At 37.7% G+C, this 24,796-nt stretch overlaps 1 protein-coding gene across 1 annotated transcript; it reads right to left on the reverse strand.

The window, feature by feature from the left end:
- Positions 1 to 2,926: 2,926 nt before the first annotated feature.
- LOC131682545 (1-acyl-sn-glycerol-3-phosphate acyltransferase-like) lies at positions 2,927 to 16,401 on the reverse strand. The gene is made up of 4 exons (XM_058964106.1): positions 16,278 to 16,401; positions 16,013 to 16,217; positions 15,821 to 15,954; positions 2,927 to 3,706 (listed from the first exon to the last, which is right to left on the reverse strand). Exons 1-4 carry the CDS (start codon positions 16,306 to 16,308, stop codon positions 3,147 to 3,149), a joined length of 930 nt encoding a protein of 309 aa, XP_058820089.1. The 5' UTR covers positions 16,309 to 16,401; the 3' UTR covers positions 2,927 to 3,146.
- Between the last annotated feature and the right edge of the window lie 8,395 nt (positions 16,402 to 24,796).

Here is a 24,796-nt window from a genome sequence, read left to right on the forward strand (position 1 = left end):
AAAACTGGTATATTTTTCTATAAAAATATTTTAATTTATATATCAATTATATTCAATTAAATACACTAAATGTAAATACGTGTCGATTTCCTACATCATGTAAGGAATCGAAAGTCTCATTGTGATGTTATAATCCATTTGATACAAACATTACATTCAGGCAGAGCTGGTTAATGGAACGATTACCTCGGAACACGGTTTTCCCAGTATACGAAATGGGTAATAAAAAATTAATTGAGCTAGCACCTACCTAAAACCTGGAATCAAAAATACACGAAAATAACTTTTTTTTTCGTAAACGGTCGTGCCGGTATACATTAAATTGATTTCTAAATATTTTTCGCTTCTAATGCTTCTTTCTGTTCCAAAAATTATATTAAGTCTGGATAAAATGTCAAACACGGTTTATGTACTTTATATCCGACGTTTCGGCGACATATATTGCACCTTTTTCAAGGAAACTACAAACAATAACACTTAGTCACATTTACGATACAAGATACACTGATTTTCTTAACCACTTACAAAGTTTGTTACCGCGTTATCGTCAAGCACACCTTTGTTTACAGGTATTATCGTCACACTGGGCTGTTGTTTTAGAAAATATAAATTGCGTTAGAATTTTGAATTTAAATCTATGTATATTACTTGCGTATCTGCCAATTTATACCGTTTGTAGCGGGTTTTAGTTTATCCGAAAACGGTCCGATCACGAAATCTGATACTGAGCTTTATATTGTGTTTGCAGCGGTACTGAAATATGTCAGTGATCGCTTCGCTCTAGGTTGGATGTGGCTCTCTCTTCTCTCTGTATCTACATTTCGATCCTAACTCACAGGAATACCTCAGGGAGGCTACTTGAAACGATTGATGTTTCTACTTTACTTCAATGACGAGTATTTAGTGCTAAAGACGGTCCTTCGCAGACAATTTAAAAATATTTCATCTCATCCGCTCGCTCAATTGAGAATTGCAGAACCGCGTGTGTATAAATCCAAAGAAGTACCCGCCAAATACGTTCGAGCGAGACGTAACGATGGAAGGCGGCTCACTTTTAGATTGTCCTGGGTTTTCACTCGCCTGATATGGTCACTATTACTATTATTATAATTGCTGTTGCCGTTGCTTGCGTTGTTGTTGTTATTGTTCAGAATACTGCTTGTGTTATTGATGTAGTTTTACATGTTATTATAGTTGGTGTTTTTGTTGTTATTGATGTTGTTAGTGTTCTTACTTCTTCTTCTGCTGTTTGCCTTTTCAGCTTCTTTTTCGTTAAGGCGTCGAGTACGTTGCCGAGAGCCGAAGATTCGGAGTCGATTACATTTTACGCAGAAGGTGATAAATCATACAGTATAACGTAAAGTTTTTCTGCGAGACTGGGATGGAATTTGGAAGTTTGATTTTTTTAATGAAGGTCAACTCGATTTATTACTTCGCATTTCTTCTATATGTGATATGTCACTTTGGGACTTCAGGTACGTAGACACATTTTCGAAGCGTTGCTCAGCTTTTTTGCGAATTGCTAATTCGCTTTGTTGATGTCCGCCAAAGAGCGACATTATCATGCTCTTTTAAAAGTTTTTTTTTTGTAGCAGAACTGCAGGTCGTAATATTTAAGTTTTTTAATGCCATCCTTCAGTTCCTCAAGCAAAGATTCTATGTTGTCAAAAGTTTTGTGGGCGACATTTTTGATTTTTTATTTGCACTTACAGTGTGTGATAAGCTTCCATTTGCACCTTGATGGTGAAATTTAATTCCTGCTGCTGCTGCATGAAGTACAATATTTGGCTAACGCAGTTCCTAACTAGCTGTACATAAGCAATGTGGTATAAATAGGTGTGGCAGATCACACGGTTTGCTAACGTTGGAAACCAAAAATATGTAACAAACGGTATGACGAAAGCAAGTCGATTTATTCTGATATCACTATCACCGCTCATGTACTTAAGAATACCAAAGTGCCACCTTAGCCACTCCTGTATATACTAACATCAAGTATTTGGGGCAAGTGCCGCGCCGAAATGTTCGAATCCCGCTTGGCAGCACCTGACATGTAGGCCACTGTCATCCGTTTCTGGAACTTTTGGAGGAGACGGTCGATTGATGTAGATCCACCAGTTTTACAAAGAAAACTGGACAAAATTTGGTTCCAATGGAGAAAAAACTTCCGTTACGATCGATTTGATTAGCTAAACGTGCGAAGATTTGTAGAAGGCACGTTGGTTGGATTTCAAAAACAACGGTATCAATCTAAACCGATCGCTCTTATCATATACCTTGAGCAATACTTCCTAGGATTATATTCTTATCATACACCCGCAGCTGTGACCTACATAGATATGCAACGGTGACATTATAATAAATCTGAGAAGCGGTTTCTGGGATATCAAGCTTTTACATGACATAATGGCAAACTAACCCTGGTTTGGCGGATTTTGGTCTCGTAACCCGATCAGAAACTAATAACAAAATTGTAACAGAATACAATTTTAGTAATTTTCATTTCGTTAATAAATAGAATAACAGACATTTATAACACATATCAATGGGACATATAGTTTTGAAAGATGTTTGTTATGATCCTCTTATCGGGAAGCCACTTGTCATACGTTCAAGCCTCCGCCAGGAAGAAAAAAAACCAAGTTTCACAGAGGAATGGCTAAGGAATCTGACGGAGTGTTACTGCCAAACTGGCGTAAACACAATTGTCAAAGTAGGGATAGCATTCACCAGTTGTTCTGAATTGAGATACAGTCCAACTAGCGAACATCCATCTAACGGATTTGTAATTCAGTTCGTCGTGTATTACTCTAAAATAAGGCGAAATATTGGCGATGAGATGACTAATGAATCGGAATTCTTTATTTTTAATGATGTGGCGTGATCAGGCCTTCGGATAAAATAAAAACGAAGTTTCACGGGGCAGTTCTATTGAAATTCCACATTACTCAAATCGCTTAGTTCGGTTGATTATTCGGTTAGTATCGTATTATCTTTTATGTTCCCTATCAGTCCATTTCGTTTCAAAGACACGATTAAATTAGGCGGTGATAAGCACCAAATTACAAAGCAAAGCCAACAAAAAATCCAGAACACTGGCAATGCAGTTATCTATCAACTGATTACATATAGCAAAACTGATTTATTTAGTTTGATTTTTTATCACCATCGTAAATAGCTAACCTTGGACGCTCACTCCGCAGCCATTTCGGGTCGACCAGGTTGGCATCCATCTCGGCTGACAGTTTCTCATACTCACTCAGCATAACATCCCGGGTACGCGTAATCAGATCATTCAAGTTATCCTTAGTTATGCCCTTGGTCGGTATCGGTTCCAAAACGTTGATTATCACGTGACCCGGTTTGAAGATGTACTTCTTCGATTCGATAAAGTACATATGGGAGAACACCACCGGAATAATGGGGACACCTGCCTGAATGGCCGTGTGGAAACCACCCTTCTTAAACGGTAACATCCCCCTCTCCGGATAACGGGTTCCCTCCGGATAGAGATACATTTTGTAACCCTTCTCGGTCATCAGACGTTTGCAACCGTCCAACGTTTTCATGGCGGATGTCCGATTCTGACGATTGATGAAGGTTATCCCGGCCAACCAAACTGCCGGACCGAAGGGTAAAATGAAGAACATCTCCTTTTTCGCGATCGAAACTACATTCCGCAGGGTGCTCCAGAGTGTCATGAGACCTGTACGGTAGAAAAAATGAAATAGGTTATGAAATATATAAAAATATACCTTGTTACAAATACAAAATTATACAAAACCGAAAATATAACCCCATCTAAAGGATGTTTTTTGTCATTTTCGCCTGCGAACCGTGCTACACAGTTACATTTATAAGTCTATTACATGTTATTACGGGTCTCTCTTATCTTCTCTGGATGTTCATCATATTGAATAGGTAGATGTTCGTCACGTTGAATAGGTAGTCTGCCACCAAACAAGGCACCCTTAAGCCAGTATTGGTCTAAAAATTGTTGTGTGGGTCCACTGGATGTACTTGGGTTTGAGTGTCCAAGATTTACCGAAAGCCCGTCTACATTGGCCGAAGGCCATGCAAGCTTTCTTCATCCTGAAATCGATGTGAGCTGTCCAATTAAGTTTTGAGTTAAGAATTCCCCAACGTACTTAACTTAATCTGCGACAATAAATTGAGAATAAAAGAACTGCAACGGACGAACTCCGGTTGTAAGCCTTCGTTGCGTGAAAAGCACAATTGATGTTTTATTTGGATTAACTGAACATGAAGACATAACCACTACTCATAACATAACATAGGGCTTGTTGCATCATATCAAAAAGTGTGTTAATGCAAATACCGGTGATCATTATATGATATTCATCGGCGAAACCATATGTCAGCAACCCAAGCTCATTAAGCTTCCTCAACAAGCCATCAGCGACAAGGTTCCATAACAGAGGACATCTTACCACCTTGAAGACAGCCACAGATACTCAGTTTTCTTATCGCTACTTGTCTTAACGATGAGCACAGATATCGATTGCTAAGCATTGCGTGTATACTGTTCGTAATACATGAAGGTAATCCATGACCTCGCGATGCTTCTAAAATGGATTCGAAAGACACGATTCGGTTTTAACAAATTTAGAAGCAAATGCCCAAGAATCAGAACTACTTGAAAAGAATTCAGGGAAGGTTCCGTATTGCCTGGAAAGTACGTGTCAAAAAGACAGATGAGTACTACATCTTCGTCACACCAAAGGTTCGGTTATGTTCGGGTTACGCTACAGCATCTGTGTGCGGGCAGAACGTACTATGCCGATAGGAGATGGCACACCCACAAGCGTACCGTTCAGCAATTTTTTAACACGTGTTTCATTTATTTTAAAAATCAAAAAGGAACATGTTAGCGATAGCAACAGGGACTATGTACGGTTTTTACGGTACACCACTTGGCAAATGAGGAAAGAAAGACTGGTTCGGTACATAAACTATATTTTGCTTCCGATTCAACCACGTGTTCAATTTATAATGAAAGCTTATACTCTACGGAAAACGCTTCCTGCGATCAAGTCTGCTATAAAGCAAATCCCAGCTATTTTTTTTTTTGAATTCTCATGGCATACTAATTTCTAACAGAACAAATTTTCCAAACGAATCAAAATTTCGTAAAGAGAATCTATTCATCTGCATGTGTTAACGTGCCTACACACAGTGATACAATTACTAAGCAATCTGAGATAATACATTCAAATTACAAACAATTTTGTCTTGCGCGCCAATGCAATGTTTTGATTTTGACGATGAAATAAAAAGAAGAAGCAGAAACGACGACAGTCATTTTAGCTGGCAGTAACATCATTATGGTGTAACATCCTCAAGCAGATAATATATCAAGGTTCAAAGTTCGTCAGGAATCATCTTGTACTAAATATTAATTTTTAATTCTTTTGTTTTCGAGGAGGTTTTTTGTTATTCTTTCTAAGCTCAGCTTTTCTTCGTTTCTCTTCCTCTACTTTCCGTTTTCTTCAGTTTCCGTCTTGTGGTATTCAAGTCTTCGGCGCAATGTTAAAACAGCAAGACTACGTCGCTTGAATCGTAATGTTCGTGTTCGTGTGAGTGTTTCAGGAATTCAACAAGCACACTCCTATTGTCATTATTTAGTCATGATGTGCCGCTTAGATTTGTCAACATACATAATACCAAACCAGACAAACTAATTAAATCAATAAAAATATTACAATTGTACATTCAAATCCAATTTAAAATGTATCGCTTCCACCGGTTCCTCTTGGCTATCGCTGAAATATGAAACGTTTTCGGTGTTATTTTTAAAACTGTGGATTCTGTTTAATTTTAAACTATTAGAAATGAACCAATGATATTGAACCTTAATAGACAACCCTAGAAATGTAATTATTGCGTCAAACCAAACAATACAGAAAAACCCGGCAGGAGGCAAATATATTAACAGTGTTCAAAATATGTAGGGGTCCAAATTAGGTTTGTTACCCAATGTGCTGAAATACTTCAGCCGCCGCATACCACACGGCTTAAAAGGTGGCCACCAACTGGATACACGCAATGCTTAACAACCGACAGCCGTGCTCAGTGTTAAGGCAAATATTTATTGGAAAACTGAGTGTCTGAGATACTCACAAGGTGGTATGCTGTCACCAGTCAATTTCAAAATCAATTTTCTTTTTCTGCTTGTATTTACCGAAACCAACGTTTAGATTCAACGCCTCCCTCATTCATTAACTTTCCAACTGACTGAAATTGCATGCAGAACAGAATGCTTGCAGAGGTAATATAAATTCCTTCACTAACCAAAGCATTTATTTGTTATTATGCGGACAGTTTGTTGGTGTTGACATCTTCTACATTTTCGAGCATAAGTGAACTGCGTAATCTATAACTGGTGCACTTTTAGTCAATAATCCCTCTCATAGCTAGCGTAGAAACAAAATTCAGTTTGCTTCTGAAACTAAGAATATGCGAACCTGAATGCGCTGTCTGACAAAGCGAACGAATGACGAGGGAAACGAAACAAACATATCATTCATCGCAGCGGGAATGAATTGAATTTCGTTACTCTTTCAAGCTCACGCAAGGATGTCAATTTTTTTAAGCTCTGGCTGTCTCTGGAATCTTGTCGCCGATGACTTGTTTGGAACCGTAGTTTCGCCGATTATTATTATATAACTAGCAATAACATACTTTTTGATTAGATGCAGCAAGCTTTTTCCGTGTTTGGGCAATGGTGACTTCTGACGCTAACGAAGTATTACAGTTGGAGCTCGTTTTCTCCAATTTGCTGCCGCTGCAATTATTGTCGTTAAACTAAGCTATTTAAGTTAAACTTGTTAAAATTGGAAACAAAACAGTTCACATGGCCTAACTATTCCCAGATAAAAATTCACCACCCCGGGGTATTCCGGGAAACTGGTTCCTCCTGCAAAGAGAACTCTTTTCGACCGGTTATAAAATACGTCTTGTAGCATGTCAAAGTACATAAATATGCAAAAAAAAACATGGGACATTCAGATAGCATTAGCCAAGCCCTGAGATATTCCAAGAATCTGGTGAAAATAAAATTTAAATTCAAAATAATGATATATGCTGACAGTTTTGATTTGACGCTATCAGAAGCATTTGACATATCGAATTTCACGACAAATTATGCCCTCTCAGAAAAAATTAAAACATGTTTTCCCGGTTTTCCCGCAGGGTTATTTTTATTCGACATAATCACCATCCAATGCATATAGTTTTTTCATTCTGGGTGTTGTTTTGATAGGCCAGGTGTAAACAACCGCAGTTTTCCTATGTATGGTTGTCTATGTTTAGTAAACATTGTTTACATTAGATTTATTTATGGGGTGGGCGTAGCGTAGTTGGTAAATCGATTGCCTTGTACGCAGCGCACCTGGGTTCGATTCCCGACCCCGCACATAGGGTTAGAAATTTTTCATAAGCGACTTTTCTAACCCGAAAAGGCGAATGACCTTAAGGTTAAAACCTCTATAATCGAAATAAAAAAAAATAGATTTATTTAAAAAAACAAAAAAATCCTTGAAAAAATCGTTTTTACGTATTACAACGTTTTTTTAAAATAATGTTATATTATGAATATTGGACCTAAAATTTACCGAATGGAACGGAAAACTATACACGGTGTTCCTAAAACCGTTATTAACAAAAATGACCATAAATTTGTCATACGGCATTCGAAAGATACAGTATCCAAGCATCTTCTCAGTGAATTTCAAAATGATCCATCGAGGGATTCGATAGAAATTGCAATTTGAAGTTTTATGACACGTTTCATAAGGCTACCAGCAAACACCCACGGGTTTGGTCCTATCTTTATAAACGAAAAAATATTTGTCTACTAATTTGGTACTTGGCATTCGAAAGATATAGTTATCAAGTATATCCGCTGCAAGTTTGAGAATATTTAAATGATGGAATCGAAAGTTATAACGATTTGAATGCGTTATGTGGTCATAGATGGGTTTTCTAACAGATTTCAAGCGTGAATCCATGTTTGTCCATTGACTATTTAGATCGTTTATACGTGTCGCGGTTTTTAAAGGAAAACCATACCATTTAATTACATAAATATAATGTACAAAAGGTGTTATTTATATGGTGCACTGAAAAAATATGAAAATAGGGTTGTCTACCAAACGTTAAATATCATGTGAAAACTAAAAAAATGAATAAAAGTTGGAATGTTTACTTCAAAAGGCCATATCTCAATGGTTTGTTGACCGATTCTAATTATTTTTTCATTATTGAACAGGTAAATGTTTCATTGTTAATCTACATTAAGAAGAATATAAAACAGAGTCATCTACATCAATAAATAGGCGATATAGTTGATCTGAACTATATGTATTATCATTATTTAGTGAATATTTTTGTTTTAAAAATAGCGGCCTATCCATTTTTATATACTAGTTGATTGCAATTGCTGTATCAACATCTGAATGTCAAATTCTCATGATAAGTTCAATTCGACAATAAAACTGGCAATAGTTAGAAATATGAGCAGATGAACTTGTACTAATAACATCCCCTTTGACCAGTTTTAACATCTGTCAACCCAACCAGCGATTGTACAAAATTTCCAACAAAAACCGTATCATAACATAAATTGATCTGAATCAGCAAATACCTTCATATTTATTAAGTTTATGGTTTTATTTTTCCATGATTTGTAGTTTGCGTTCGTTGCATTCAACTAATGTATAGAAATTGATAGGTCGTCGTTTTGAATATAAAGATATTCACTAAATAGTGATAATACATATAGTTGAGGATAATTATTTGTTTATCCCTTGCTAATCGCCGGATTCACTCACTCTAAAAAACCTTCCGCACGAAACTAACCTACTATAGAACACTTATTAGACCGATTGTCCCATCGACTATGCTGGACTGGAATGTTCAATAACTTTGTAACAGTTGAGATTTGGTAGTTCGTGTAGAACGATTTATTCCCCTAATATGATTCTCTATCACCGCTCGAGAGATTCTTAACCATGAACCCAACACTCGGTATATGATAGAGTTCCCTGGTTTAATCCCAGTAAATTAGTCTGCATACTCCCACTACTTCAAATGCGTTCGGAAACTCATCTCAGTTGAATCTTTTGAGACTGAGCAATATGTATATAATTTTGGTCGATCGCGTCCGTCGTCGTGATCTCCTACTTTTTTAAAAAATAGTTAACAGGCGCCAAAATATGACAAACTCAAACGTTTCACCCGCACTTGATTTTTATCGTGATTAATGAAACTTGAAGAAATACTAAAAAATTAAATAGAAATTTGTTTAGTAGAAAATGTCGCCTCCTAATTTTGCAGCTCGATACCTCTGAGAAGACAAATCGAAGTGTGCTTCTGCTTGAGTTCTCTTTCCAGTGGCATTTTTCGTATAACTGGAAATCCAAGGAAAGGTAAACGACGAAACATCAATAACTATCGTGGAATAACTTCATTGAGTGCTCTCTCCAGCTGGTGATTATGGAACCACTTCAGGGTCAATGCAAACAGCACCGAATCCACGATTAACATGGCTTCACGCCTGGACGCTGAACAGCGACTAACCTGCCGAGTATAGCATCCTACATAACAGCGAGTACGGAAGGTCCCACTCAAACTGAACCTATCCGCTGTTTTTCATATAAAAATCGATAAAATTTGTAATCAATGGTAGTTTTTACAGCTGTTTCGATCCTAGCTCTCAGATCCAGATATAATAATTGTCATTGCCAGGTACTTATTTTTAAATCAGAAATAGCGTAGGAAAGCTACTTGGGACCGTTTATGTTCCTGCTTTACTTCAATGACGTGTGTTGAGTGCTGATAACTCCTCGTCGGTCCTGAACTGATGCTAAATTCATGATTGCCGATTTTTTGACAACAAAATGTAGCCTTCGCTGATGGCTATGAAACAAGAAATGCGTGTGTGTAAATCCGAAAAAAAGAGCTGGGTGATCGAAGTTATGCCTGCCAGGAGCTAGAACGTTTTAGTTGCCGAAAATCTGAGGAGAAGGCACAGCCGATTAAGAGGTTTTGGAGGGAGGTAGTGCCCTTTGAACTGTCCTGGTTTTTTACTCGCTTGATATGGTCACCCTATACTAGATGTAAGCTTACAAGAAAGCTTGAGTTTCTGGCGAGCATTCCTGCGCGCGGTTTTAATTCACCTGGGCGCGAACGACGAAGAACGCTAGGCATGCTATTCGTACACGCCAGCGAACGAACGTGTTTTATGTGTTTCTCGCTTGTTTCGCAACACTGGTTTTATGTCATCTCTACGCATTGTCATAAAAATACATTTTAGCAAAAATTAAAAATTATCCATTTTTTTTTTGTTTTAAAGACAATCAACCTAATCAAACTTCGCTTCACACTCGAAGCATTCCATATTCCATATTTCGGAACATCCCTCCAAAAAGAACTCTTGATAATTTGACAACTATAGGACCTCTGCTAAGAGTTCAGTGCAAGATTCAATTCCCACTGCTTTCCAAAAGTCCTCATGGTGCCTAAACAATAGATTCTCAATGTAGTGATCAGGTAATATCCTTAAAAAAATTATTGCACCATATTTAATTAAATTAGTTAGCTTTAAGTTTTTTTTAATCGAAATATTACGACACTGCTCCTAGCGGTTAACCGATGACTCAAATTCTCATATGAACGGTGGGTCAAGTAAACATTATCGATTTGAGCGTTTACAAATTCCTCAATTTGGAAAAAAATCGTCAGAAAACACGATGTTTGAAATTGAAACCGCTTTCGGCCAAGCGAAGCAACTCCTCTTTTGAAGTCAATCACAGGTCACTTTTTCGCGTTCACTTTTGGCAAAATGCTTTTGTACGCTTGTAAACAATACTCGGATCTGTCATACAGCCAATTTGTAGACAGTTGATGCCAGTGTGACAGTTGCGCGAACAGTCTGAAGTTGGTTACACTTCGAGTGCCGGACCCTGTACAATTATTTAAGGGTATATGCCGCTATTGCAGTGATGATATCAACGCTTTTTTGTGAAAAGGGCGATACTTACAAATGTAAACATAAAGCTTTTTTCATACATGCGAATGAGGGCTTTGAAACGCAACAAATTAACCTAAAAATTTTAATTCTATGATATTGCTTTCTTAAACTACAGCAAAAAATACAACGGGCGAAACTGTATTTTTGTTTGTTTATTTAAAGTTTCGCCCTCCACGCTCCATGCAAACAAACAGGGCGATACTTTTTTTGCTAGCAGTTTAGAGGCGAAACTGTTATTTTCGTGTTTTTTTAGGATTATCAAGCTGATACCAGGGCAGGAAAATTTCGAAAAATGAATTGATTGCTGTTCGAAGCTTCACGAAGCACCTTCTCAAGCATACCACATGCAATCGATGAGTTTGACACAATCGCTGCGAACATTTAGGGGTAAAACTTATCTCTGCTCGGACGAAGCGAGCTTCGCATCTAGTTCGCTCTTTACAATGTTCGAAAAAGTTCACATTAACCTTAGAAGCACACATCGTCGAACACGAGGTAAGCTCTTGGCTCGTGGTTTTTGCGTTTTTGGAACATTTCCACAGAGTTTCGAAGCGATATTCGGTGAACACATATAAAGCGAATGCCTCGTTTATTTGAGAATCGCGAACATCGAAGTTTTATATCGCTTCAAGCATCAGCATCATGAGGCCACCGCGAACATGTTCGCTACGTGACTATCATAAACTGTAAATCTTATTTTGAGTATAAATAAAATGGATTATTTTAAGATTATAATTTAGGATTTAGGGATTATACATAGAAATATACATACGTCGCATACCTTACCAATTTATGAGCCACGAGTTTGAATGAGCGTAGTGGTAGTGAAATTCAAATTCTTTTTTTCGGAATACAATTATGTTTACTAGCTACTTTGATTGCAAACTCGTCTTTTCTTCTTCAATCGGAATATATTTTCCCTGCCAAGGAGTTTAGGTGAAGATGTTTAAAGTATGTTTAAGGGGGTAAGGGTTTCAACGTGAAAAAATGTTTTTTGGTGAAATTACTCTTTTGGATGAAATGATACATTATTATGTACAAAAGTTTTGATCAATTCGCTTCGCCCAAATTTCTAAAAAATCGCAAATAGTGTTTTTTAACGCTAAAACCATTACCCCTCTCTTAATAATCTCCCTATCTAAAACAAATTCTTCCTAAAAAGAACAATTTTCGGAAGGAATCTCACTGCTGACGTCTGAGTTCAGTTAGACGGCGAACTTCAGTTATTTGCATCTACTGAGGGGTAGTTAGGCGTAGTCCGTTGGCCTTTGTTTTCAACTTGTTGCGGTTTCTAACGTTCTTGCGCAACATTCCTAAATCGGCTAGTCATATTCACTCAATAATATGCGATGATTTGTGTGTTAAACGTTATTTTTAATTTTACCAAATGAATTTATTAACAAATACCTACATACTTGAATCCATTATTATTGTCATTAATTGAATTATAATTTCTTGGCATCTGTACAAAACCAAGAGGAAAGATTCCAAATGATTTTTATAATATTGTTTTATAAGTTTATTGGTTGATTACCTAATCACAAGAGACAAAATATTTATTTTCAAACCTTTTCGACAGAATCTGTTCACTTAATAAATGAAGTGTCAAACTTATTACATGTTCCACTTTTATGAAATTTATTTCCTGACTCCTGTACATGTGTTTTGTGATAAATAATGAGAAGGATATTCCAACTTGTTTGTATTGTATTTGTTAACTAATTATTGATGGAGAAACGCAAAGAATTTACAAACAATGTTCTAGTGATTTTTTTTGTTGGAAATCCAAAAACAATTCTGAAAAGGACAAAATTTGGTTTATCTTCTCCATGATGTAATCTTCCCTTATTTGACTTTTACAAATAAAAAATAAAAGAAAGAAATCTTTAGGGCCCCCTGTATTTTTTTTGAATCAGTTATAGCCGAAATGCTTTATGTAAGGGAAATCTCGGAAAATGAGAAGCGAAATAAATAACTCCAAGTAGAATGAAAGTCGTTCTAAACTCGAACTTTTTCGAATACTGTCTTTCCATTATTATTCGCTTTTTGTCGCATTCCATATTTTGATATATAATTTTGAAGACCCATATTTAAGATCAATACAATAGTAATTCTTCAAAAGGGTTAATGAGACTTTTGTAAACAAACTTATTTCGCTCATTTTTCCGCTACAGAGTTGAATTTTATGAAAAATACACATGAATCAACATCTTTGCCCTTGGTAGAATCGATTTCAAATGTTTTCTGTGTTGAAATGATAACAAATTAAGAGAAATCAGCAAAACAAAAGTTTGTTCACAAATCTTATTAGCCCTATTCAAATGTTGATATGGAATAATAAAATCAATCAAGATCAATTTCGATTTTTTTTTAATTTTGCGGTGGTGTAATCCCTTAAGTGGTTGATTTAACGGCTTCTTTCAAAATTTATCGAACCTACTCCCATTCGTTCATTCGTTAGAGTAGTTTATGTTAAAGAGAGTGTACTAAATTAATAAGAACACTTAAATTTAGGAAGTTATGACCCTCGCTCCACAATGCAGTTTGCGACAGAATTGCTCAACTGAAAATTATTAAATGATATGAATGAAAACAAACATTAGACTATAGCATTTTGTACGCATGCACTTCAGAGGTCCAAGGGTTACAATTTCTGTTCTAGTTCTCGGATCGCCAACACATTTTTTTCGATTTTTTGGCCCAGTTCTCAAGGGAAATCCAGTTTTTAACTTTTTACATACATATTGCATTGAATGAAGAACTTAGATAATGTATTCATAAAGTATTAGTAATAATTCGATTGTCTGTTCATTTTAAAAGGCTATTTTCTATAACTTTACAACTGATTTAATTTCACTTTCAAAATTTCTCGAAATATCATGTTCTAAAAGTTCTTAACCGATATAATATTCGAAAACAGTTATAAAAATGTCTCATCACACTGGTAGATGGATTCAAAGCGTTTTTTAAATAAGTGCACGAAAAAACATGCGCCCTTCTAAAACATACTTCTGAATCAAAATGGTTTTACTGTTAGTCGAAAACAAGATTTACAAAACGACCAGAACTGCCAAATATGAATCGGGAATGGTCGAGTTTATTGACATTCCCTATTTATTTCTAGGATTCATCATACACATCATGACGTTATTTATTTAACTGATAATCGATTTTTTCCTTTGAATGGATATCGATATCTTTATCCTCAAGAAACTGACATAACTGGATCCTCAAGAAACTGACATAGGAACATGACTAAGATAAGCGAGCCACTCAATACGTTGTGTACATTGTGTTTAACTTCATTTTCTAGCCCTAATTTATTTCATTTGAAAATTTATCCCCGCCCTGTCACGAAATCTTGATTTTATCCCTACTGGTAATATATCAGTAGGGTATCTTAAATAAACTTTATCTTAAATAAACGTCACTTTTCAGTTAACCCCAGCATCCATAAGCTACACATTGTCACAATTATTTTTCACCTATTCCACCCTTAATACAAGGCCTCTGTCTAGAATATACTTTTTTTTGCATAACTAGTAGGTAGGTATTTGAATAAAGAAAACTAATATCGTCCGGCGAACATGTTAGCGATGGCCCTCGCGATGCTAAACTGATATAATCCTTCGGTGTTCGCGATTCTGAAATACTTCGAGGTAATCTTTTTTCTATGTTCGCGAACATCGCTTCGAAGCTCCGTGGAACTGTTTCAAAAATATCGATCACACGAACCAAGAGCTTAGCTCGTGTTCGTCGAAAACTACGCAAAAGCTTTTACATATCTTTCCGAACATCAATGAAATGAACACCAAGCTTCATTTGTCCTCGCCGAAGAGCATGCAAAAGTATCGCCCAAATGTCCGCAATTACGATGGTAAGCGATTGTGATGCGAAGCTTGTGAATACGAACCAGTAACGCAAAGCTTCGCGCTTTGAAAGTATTCGAACATAGGTTCGGTTCGAATATTTCCTGCCCTGGCTGATACCAGCTGTAAATAGTAACAATGATCGCTATTGAAAAAACACGGACGAAATCGGTGGTGTAGAACGGTAATTATTGTAAAAAAACGTAAGGGCGATACTTCAATGCTGATAGGTGGGACCGAAAAGGCGATTCTATCATTTTGTCAATTTCAATAGCAAAAACAAATTTTAATTTAATAAGTTCAAATACTTCATGAAGTTTTGGGTTTCGATCACTGAACCATGCAATCTAGGATGTAAAAACACAATAGTTCTTAAATAGGAAATAAAACCAAGTCTGGAAATATTCACTGTTGATTTTCTTTGAATGGTATCACTGCTAGTATCGCCCTTTTCAAGAAAAAGCGTTGATATATTATTTCACTCTGATGTATTGACCCATTAGATTGACATTTATTTTCTCAGGTACACGCATATCAAAGCAATAGATAACAATGTGTTAGCGCGAAACCACATGGTTCGATCAGTGAATAGTTATAATCACTTTAGCACTATACGATTCAGAATATGAACCAGATTTTAAATTTCTACGAATCTCTCGTTGCATTACTGGTGGTGGATTGCATAATTTAACCGCATCGAAACAAGGTGCACTATTATCAAACCCGTCTTATCTTGTTCGAATGCGATACTTTTTATCACGAACTTAAACAAAACTCCTAAGGCCCCGCCATTAGGTTATAACAAAAAGAATCGGGTGACCGTTATCGGTGCTACCGATAACAGCCTATGAATGGATTTAGATGAATTACCCTTTAAATTGTTTGTTCGGTACGTTACCCAAAATATCCATCGATGTCTGATGATTGGCCATTACTACTGCTCCTTTGGCCTCTTTCAAGATTTTAGCATTTCGCAACTCCCACGTAATCGGTAGAAGAGACGACGCGTGCGACACGATAGTGGAGATTATTCTAAAATCAAAATTACTCAATCACACAACGATTATTTCATGTAATTATAGATCCTCACCGTGCGTTAGCTGGATTTCGAGGTCTCAGTAGAGAAATTGGTACGTACAGCGTGGTGAAAGCTTGAGTCGCAAAATAGATCATTCCATACTTTGCGTAGTATTTGAACTTATTTCCATCGGCTCCTACTTTGGTGGCCAGAATCAACAGGAACCAAACTCCAATTCCGATCAGCCATGCGTACAAATAGTATCGAACAATTAATCCTGAAATATAGACGCACATTAAGATTACCCTCTTATGTTAGACCCATCACAGAAACATACCAACGTACTGGCAAAGACTGCAATCAGTCATCCTGGCCTTGACGGTTTAAGAGTTCAAAGTACAAGCGCTCGAAATTTCACAAGACGAAATAATTTGTTTATTAGGGTCCTATCTTCGCGAGCGACTAAGGTAGACTGTCAGGCCAATCTATGACCCTTCCAAAACATACCAAACTGTCGTTCATTTGCCAATAATAACAATAGACGGGGTAATCAGTTCATTCCGCCAAATTTGTGATAACCGCTAGTGCGCGTACGGCGGTGGCGGCATCGATGACGACGCCGACGATGATAAGAAGGATGATGACGGTAATGATGGTGACGATGATGGGGAACTTTCATTCAACATTCTGCATCGTACCAAACATAATAATTTAGAGTGCGTTAGATCGAGAAAAAACAAATAAGGTAATGAGTATATTTTGGCGTTGTTTCTATTATCACCCTACCAATTTGAAGACGTTGGTTACTACAACAGTGTCTGTCACCTTTGTCTAACGAATTTACTCAGATAGTAAGGCCACGCTTCGAGTTTTTGTTACGCTCAAACACGAGTGTTTCGCCTTTATTATATGCAATATATTTTAAAATCTCAAAAGCTTTCGATAAAGTACCTCACAACATTGCTTGGAGTAATCCTTTTTGTCAATATGACCTAGTACAATAGATAGCGACCATCTGCTCATCCTTAGTCAATGGGACATATTGACGATGCTTCAGCAGTTCAGTAAAACGAACATTCCGGTCCAACAACTACTGAGTGGCAGCATAAACCACCATCAATACAGTCGTGATTCGCTGGTTGGCTCACAGCCTCTGTCCAACTAACGAATTTGATTCGCTAATTGGACTGATTGACAGACGTCAAAAACTCTCCAAAGGATAAAATAGTAGTGAAAACACTGAGAACTGACATACAAGTAAAGTTTTCAACTTGTGTAAGAAATAAAACTGTCGCTTTAAAATGACAACAGCAACTAGCAATTTGGCGGCGCTCGGCCAGCAAGAGCTATACGGGACTTGTTTGCAAACTTGGATACAATGGTGACTCATGCATGTGAACCTGTATGCGATGGTGATTTTCAACGTATTTTCATTTAAATGTTTACACAGGTTTTTCGGGAAAGTTTGTTCCAGCTCATATGTCTGTTCTCTGTGGTGAAAATGCATCTGCTTGCATTTCTAATTATTGACAGTTTGATTGTTAAAATGAGTTTGACATGAGATTTTGACATTCAGATGCTTTTCAATTGGCCAATGGTCGAATTAGCGGGGGTCCAACTAAAAAAGCGGCCCGGTTATAAAGTAACCAACCAACGAATTACGACTGTAGCTGCCCGAACATGTTTGAAGAACAAGGCAAGTTTCAAGATCAAAAGGACACTTTCCCTACCTGGGTCTGAATAACCAACAGGCAAGTCAGCGAACTGCCATCCATCTAAAGCCGACTTCATCTACGGAACTTTCCAACAGACGCAGAAGTAAATCAAACGTATTCGTTGTATCACTATATCACGGAAAAAATCATCCTTAGGCTATCCGGAATAGAGAGAAATACTACAGAGCAGCATCTGAAGCAATAGCTGAAGCAGTCGAAGTATACTCAATTCGAAGAAAATCGCTTCGAATTCTTCTCGAACGAGGGTGATTGACAGATCTGAAATAAATAGTAAACAAACGATAGAGATGGCGAGACTTTATCCGGAGCAGGCCCGTGAAAACTGTATATCGCCTGAAGCTGCTACCAAAGGCCAGTGGCGCTAGTTACGTTTCAAATGTTTAAAGTCTGTTCACGTGAACTGTACAACACTGTTTGAAAGTGGGATTCAAAGTAAAGAAATATTAACAATATATGAGAAAGCACGCTTTTTCTTGCATACACTCCGAACGCTTTTATTACCTGAGTACCAGTTAAGCACATCAAAATAAAGTTTGTTTGCATTCAGCAAGTCTCAGGTCGAACTAACAACATTGGCTTGTAGCAATGTGAACGTTGCTTAAAGCGCGTTCGCTGTCATTTTTGGCAACTAGCCGAGCCAGGAAGCCAGCTTATGCCCAGTTAAACTCATTCCGGAACCGGTTCGGATTTCTGAATGGAGTCTTTATGGATTCCAAATCAAATGCAACAACCGATTCCGACTCAAAATCGGTTGTTGCATTTGATTTGGAATCCATACTGACTCCATTCAGGAATCAAATTCCGAATGGTTTGACCGGGTGTTGGCTTCACTTATTTTTCAAAGAAATGTCAAAACATTCACCCTCTTGATCCGGAGAAATTCAGCGTCGTTAAACTGCTAAAATTCAAAACTATTTTATGTATACTGAAGTTTTTTTATGCGGGGGATACGTACCGCATAAAAAAATCCGCATAAAAAACCGCATAACTTTGAAAATCCGCATAAAAAACACATAAGGTGTGAAATATTTTTCAATATTAAGAGCCATAGTACTCAAGGAAGAGCAAGGATTTGAAGTAAGAAAGTTTAGAGAAAAGCGTGGAGTAGGGTCATATGAGCAAGCTTAGAGTTTGACGGCTACTTAAATCTTTTTCTTCTGCAACACAGGAGTCAGGATCTTTTGGCATTAAATGCGAATCACCTGAGTCTGCGGCATGTCCAGACAAGCGTAAAGTCACCTAACCAACCAGCATCGAGATAACGATTTCGAGAGAAATTTCAACGTCGGGAAATTTCTGCGTTGGAGTAGATTAGGCCCACCGGCGGGGACTAGTTCGGGTAGATGGGGAAGTAGCTCCGGCAGATGCTCGTCGGGGCACCTGTCAAGTGGAAGTCACCCTCCACCCAGAATCGCAGGACCGACCTCGGCATCTGCCCGGGTAGCATCGTTTTTGGAAGATCGGGAACTATTCCGAGTAGTCCGTAGCGAATCGCCGGCTTGAATCGTCGGGGCACCTCCGCCGAGGTAGGCTAGCTCCACCGTCGGGGACTACGCCTAGTAGCACCGAACACGACAAACCACCAGGGTATTTGGGGCACCAGTGAACAGGAAGCCACCCTCCAACCGGAATCGCCGGATCGACCACGGCATCCAACTGGTCAACGTAGAGAGGAAGGCATGTAGAACATCATCGAATGGTATAAGAGATTCGGCTCTGCGGGCCTTGGTTAAAAAGTCGAAATTCCGACCGATTGCATAAGTTTTATTATGAGAAAGGTAAAAAGGTATTCGCCATGCATTCATTTTCTGTTTTTATTTTCGCTGCATCAAGAACGCTTCTCATATCCTTAACCCAAAGACTAGTAATTTATAATCCAAAATAAAGATATAAACATTTTATGTTTTATGTTTTTTTGCATTCACGAGGATCTATCTTTCGATAAAAGTCGCTTCAGGTGATGCACTAAAAATTAAAAGAAAGCTGCATAAAAAGAATCGCATAACATCGAAAATCCGCAAAAAAAAACCGCATAACTTTGAAAATCTGCATAAAAAAGACTTCAGTGTATTCCACACACATTATATGCATATTAGACTGGCTCGAAAATGACATTTTTCAGCACAGCACTTTTTGAGTTCCTTTTGTGGTCCCAAATGCCTGTGAAAAGTTTGGGAGCGGTCGGTTGCTTCCCGGGTTTGCGCATTTCGTTTAAAGTTTGTATGGGATTTTATATGGGGAAATCAATTATTTTGCATTTACGTTAATAAAGATCGCTATTTCACTCAATATGAAAAACCAGGTTTATAAAACGATAATTCAAACCTTGATTAACAACTTTGTCGAAGACCGTAACTAGCACGAGTTTTCAAAAAATCTCGAGTACTTTTTCAAATGGACGTAAGTAACATTGAGAGCCTCTCTTTGTTTACTTTCTCTTTCGTTTATTACGACGTCATTACAACACTTTGTACTAATTTTCCAGTACATATCGAAAGCCGACGGTTTTTACTACAATATTATGCAAAGAGTAGAGTAGTAAATGTTGAAATGGCCGAGTAATGAACAGAAGAGAAAGACCTCAAAGAGAATCTCTCATTGTTACTTACGTCCATTTGAAAAAGTACTCGAGAAATAGTTATAACGATTTTAAAACTTATGGTTTAATCCAAATGCAGAAATTAATTATTTCTTCCAACACTGTCAGTACACCACGACACCGATACTTTAAACTTGAACAAATGAGAATATTTTCATCGCAGAGACTTGGTACCTTTGAATGAAATATTCAGAATGAATTACTGAATAACACAGACGTAGTCAGAAAATGAAAAGAAGAGGGAGGGGGGAGGCTTGTGTACTCCCCAGTTCCCTTTTTAGATAGTTTAGTATAACATAAGGAGCACATCTTCAACGCAAGTTTGTACCGTCGAATTAAAAATTAATCTTACGTGTTTGAGTGCTACTATTTAAGGGCTCTACTGTTATCTCATTTAAAATGGTACAACGGTTTATAGGTTTTACATATTTTAAAACCCTATTTCTTAGCCGTTCAGAGTCAGAATTAAAAAAAAATGCATATCCTTAGATTCCTTTAAGTCTCGGAATTGTTTTTATTGAAGTTTTCGTTTGAGAATCTAGGAACGAAACCAGGATAGTAACTTCAAACAAGCGTTTTTTGATGAAATTGAGTTAGGTTCACGCAAAACAGAGGTGATCTTGGTGGACCAGCAATATACTTCAGGTTAGAACCCAACGCGATTTCCAGACCTGAGTTAGTTTTTGCATCAAGCAAAAATAACATAAATTTGTAGGCGTAAATCCTAAATATTGTAAATGTTTTTTCTCACAACAAAGATTGTAGTATGATTCATATTTGGGTCTATCAAAATATTAAGAAAGTTCAGTCGTTGACTTTTACAAGGACGTAATGATTCTTTGTCTTATACAAAACAATCTAAAAAGGGACTGAGGAGTACACAAGCACCCCCCCCCCACCCCTGCTTCTTTTCATTTTCTGACTACGTCTATTTTATTCAGCATTTCATTCTGAACATTTCATTCAATACCAAGTCTCTGCGATGAATATATTCTCATTTATCTAAGTTTTTAATGTCGATGTCGGTGGTGCACCGGCAATGTTGGAAAAACTAATCAATTTCTGCATTTGGATTTTACCATAAGTTTTAAAATCGTTATAACTATTTTTTGAAAACTCGTAGCTAGTTACGGTCTTCGGCAAAGTTGTTAACCAAGGTTTGAACTATAGTTTTATGTAGCTGGTTTTTCATTATCAGTGAAATAGGGATCTTTATTAATTAAAATGCAAAATAATTGATTTCTCCATATAAAATCCCATGCAAACTTTGAACGCAATGCGCAAACCCGGGAAGCAACCAACCGCTACCAAATTTTGCACAGGCATTTGGGACAACAAAAGGAACTCAAAAAGTGCTGTACCCGCTAGTTTAAATCATTTTGAAGTTTTCCCATACATAGGGTGACCATACGTCCTGGTTTCCCAGGACATGTCCTGGTTTTGCATTGACTGTCCTGGTGTCCTGGGAAGTCGATGAAAATGCTTGATTTGTCCTGGTTTTTCTTCTGTAAGACTAATATATTTCTATTTATTTAGTCTTCGCTTTTCACTATGCTTCAGATCGCAGTTACGACCGACCGCAACCATAACGTATACTTATCCTCAATCGGAATGCGACAAACAAAACTTAATACAGTCAAATCTCCCAATTATATCTCCCGATAGTTTTTTTTAATCTCTCAAGAGTGCCTCGTCAATATCGATGAAACAATGGATACCAGCGCTTGTTCGCGGCTTAAATCGTCTTTCAATCTAGTACCCGAAGAATTCCCTTTTGGTACCTCTGAAAAGCCACATCGGCGTTTGGTGCTTTTGCTTCTACTTGAGTTCTCTTGCTAGTGGGAATCATGGAATTACTACAGGGTCGATACAAGGACCTAATCAGTCGCTCTGCTTGTCAACAGTGCAGTGAATCAAACGAACGTTTCTACCAAAAGTCTGCTATGCACCGTGCCAGTACTATAAACAAGCAAAGCAATCGAATAATAAAATTCGTCCCAAGCCAGTGTGAACAATAAAGCACCGTTACTTTCATTTCAAGATGTTTGAAACTCAATATCAAAATTCAACAGCAAATTTGCAAATGCAGTTTAGACTAACGTAAGTCGTCGTTATAAAAGCCCACCACACTCGTTACTGATAACGTTTAAAACTTTAGCCATAACGGAAAGCTACGCTATGGAAGACAAGATGCAATACGTCGTTGAGCATGATAATGTTAGCACCTAGATACCTGTTCATATTGACAATGATAAGATTGATATGCGTCTGCACGATCTACACCTGGGTACTACTAATAAATTTATTACAACCATCATGTCGGGATACGTAGCGGTGGAATTCCTTAAGTTTGAAACTTGGAGAAAATTTTTCCAGGTATTTCCAACGGTGTTTGTTTCGCGAGAATGCGAGTAACGGAACCTTTTCCTTCATATCTGAACTTTCAATTCAAAGCAAAACGCGTGACCAAATCTCAAATCACGCAGTGCACGTATGAAGGACAGACTCCTGCGTGTCCTACGTTGTTACACAAGAAGACACACTACTAGAAACAATGTACACAAACTTCTAACGAAGCAATATCAACTGCAAGTATACCCATCACACAGCCCTTCATCAACATCAACTAAATCACAAACCACCGGAGTTGCAGCTAAGACATCAACGAATACTGGAACAACAGAACCTACGCACAGCGTGAACGATCATTGTGATGCGCCCACTACCTCCCAATCAACTGCCAGCACAACCGATAATAAAGTAAATAACAAAGAACACGGATACGCGATCGTGACCCGTAGATCCCACAAACAACTCGAACCAGGTAATCGTTAAAGCCCATACCACATTAACAGCGAGGATAGCATGAATAAAAACGATAAACCGAGAGAAAGCGGACTAAGTGATCCACAAGCAACAAAAGGCAATGAAGTAAATAGATCTTCAACAAGAAATAAGATCTTTACGCAAAGTAGCAAATAGCGTACACAAGATCCGATGGATATACAATAAAATTCGATTTATTTATTTTTATTTACACATCGATAGTATTAAAAGAGCCACCGCTCAGGTAATGCATTGAGGTGTGTCAAATAAATGAAATAGCTAATGAATGATTAAGATGTCTTCACGCCTGGACGCTGAACAGCGACTAACCGCCGAGTCTAGCATCCTACATAACAAGGAGTATGGATGTCGCGCTCAAACCAGAGCTGCGAAATTTCAAAATCAGTTACTTATTTCTGCTTGTATTTACCGAAACCAAAATTCAGATTCACCGCCTCCCTCATTCATTAACTTCCCAACTGACTGAAACTTCATGCAGAATGGAATGCTTGAGTGCAGATCAAATATAAATTCCTTGACCAACCAAAGCATTTATTTGTTTTTTATGTGGACAGTTTGAAGGCAGAAGCTGGCTTCTACATTTTCGAGCAAAAGTGAACTATATCTGGTGCACTTTTGCTCAATAATCCCTCTCATAGGTAGAATGGAAACAAAATTCAGTTTGCTTCTGAAACCGAACAAATCCGAACCTGAATGCGCTGTGTCGGGAGAACGAATGACGAGGGAAACCAACCAAACATTTCATTCATCGCGACGGGCATGAATTGAATTATGTTTTCTTTCAAGCTCACGCAGGGATGTCAATTTTTTCAAGCTCGAGCTCAAACTGATATTATTTACACCAAACTATCCGCCAGTTTGCATATAACAATCGATTAAACGGAGAAATTTGTGGTAACAACGGTAGGTTTTGCAGCTCTCAAATCGAGAGATAATGGTTTTCATTGGAGATTACCAGCCATAGCGCAGGGAAGCTACTTGGGATCGCTGATGTTTCTAATTTACGTCAACGTCGTGTTTTTGGCACTGAAAACTCGCCGGTCCTGCACAGACCTTCTCAGTATGAAACGTTTGCTGATGGTGGTGTAGTAAGAACTGCCTTTGTGTAAATCCGAAAAAGTGCTTGGTGATAGGTGATTGAATTCCGATGAAAGACTTTCTGGCAGAGCTCTTCCTTCCAGACTCCCAGAGCTTTTTTACTGTCGAAGCTCTGTCTGCCAGACCCCAAAACTTTTTAACTGCCGAAAACATGCGGAAAAGGCAATGTCGATTGAGAGGTAACGGGGGGAAGCAGTACCCTTTCAACTGTCCTGGTTTATTACTCGTCTGATATGGTCACCCTACCATACAACCGCGAGCCACTCTAATGCATATACACAAAAAATATAAATTGTATTAACCCTAGAACGTTGCACTGGGGTACAGTCGTGATTCGCTGGTTGGACACTTTTTAATTGGACCGCTTTTTAGTTGGACCTCCGCTAGTTGGACCATTGTCCACATGTGGCCCAACCAACCAGAGATGCCAGATTTGCAGACAAGTCTGCAAATTGGCAGACTTTTAATTTAAGCTGCAGATTTTTTCGATGACGCAGATATTTGCAGATTTATTAGTTTGGTTGCAGATATTTGCAGATGTTTTAGTTTGGTTGCAGATATTTACAGATTTTTGAA

Source organism: Topomyia yanbarensis, chromosome 2 (assembly GCF_030247195.1).
Source record: "Topomyia yanbarensis strain Yona2022 chromosome 2, ASM3024719v1, whole genome shotgun sequence".
In the NCBI taxonomy this organism is placed as follows: Eukaryota; Metazoa; Arthropoda; class Insecta; order Diptera; family Culicidae; genus Topomyia; species Topomyia yanbarensis.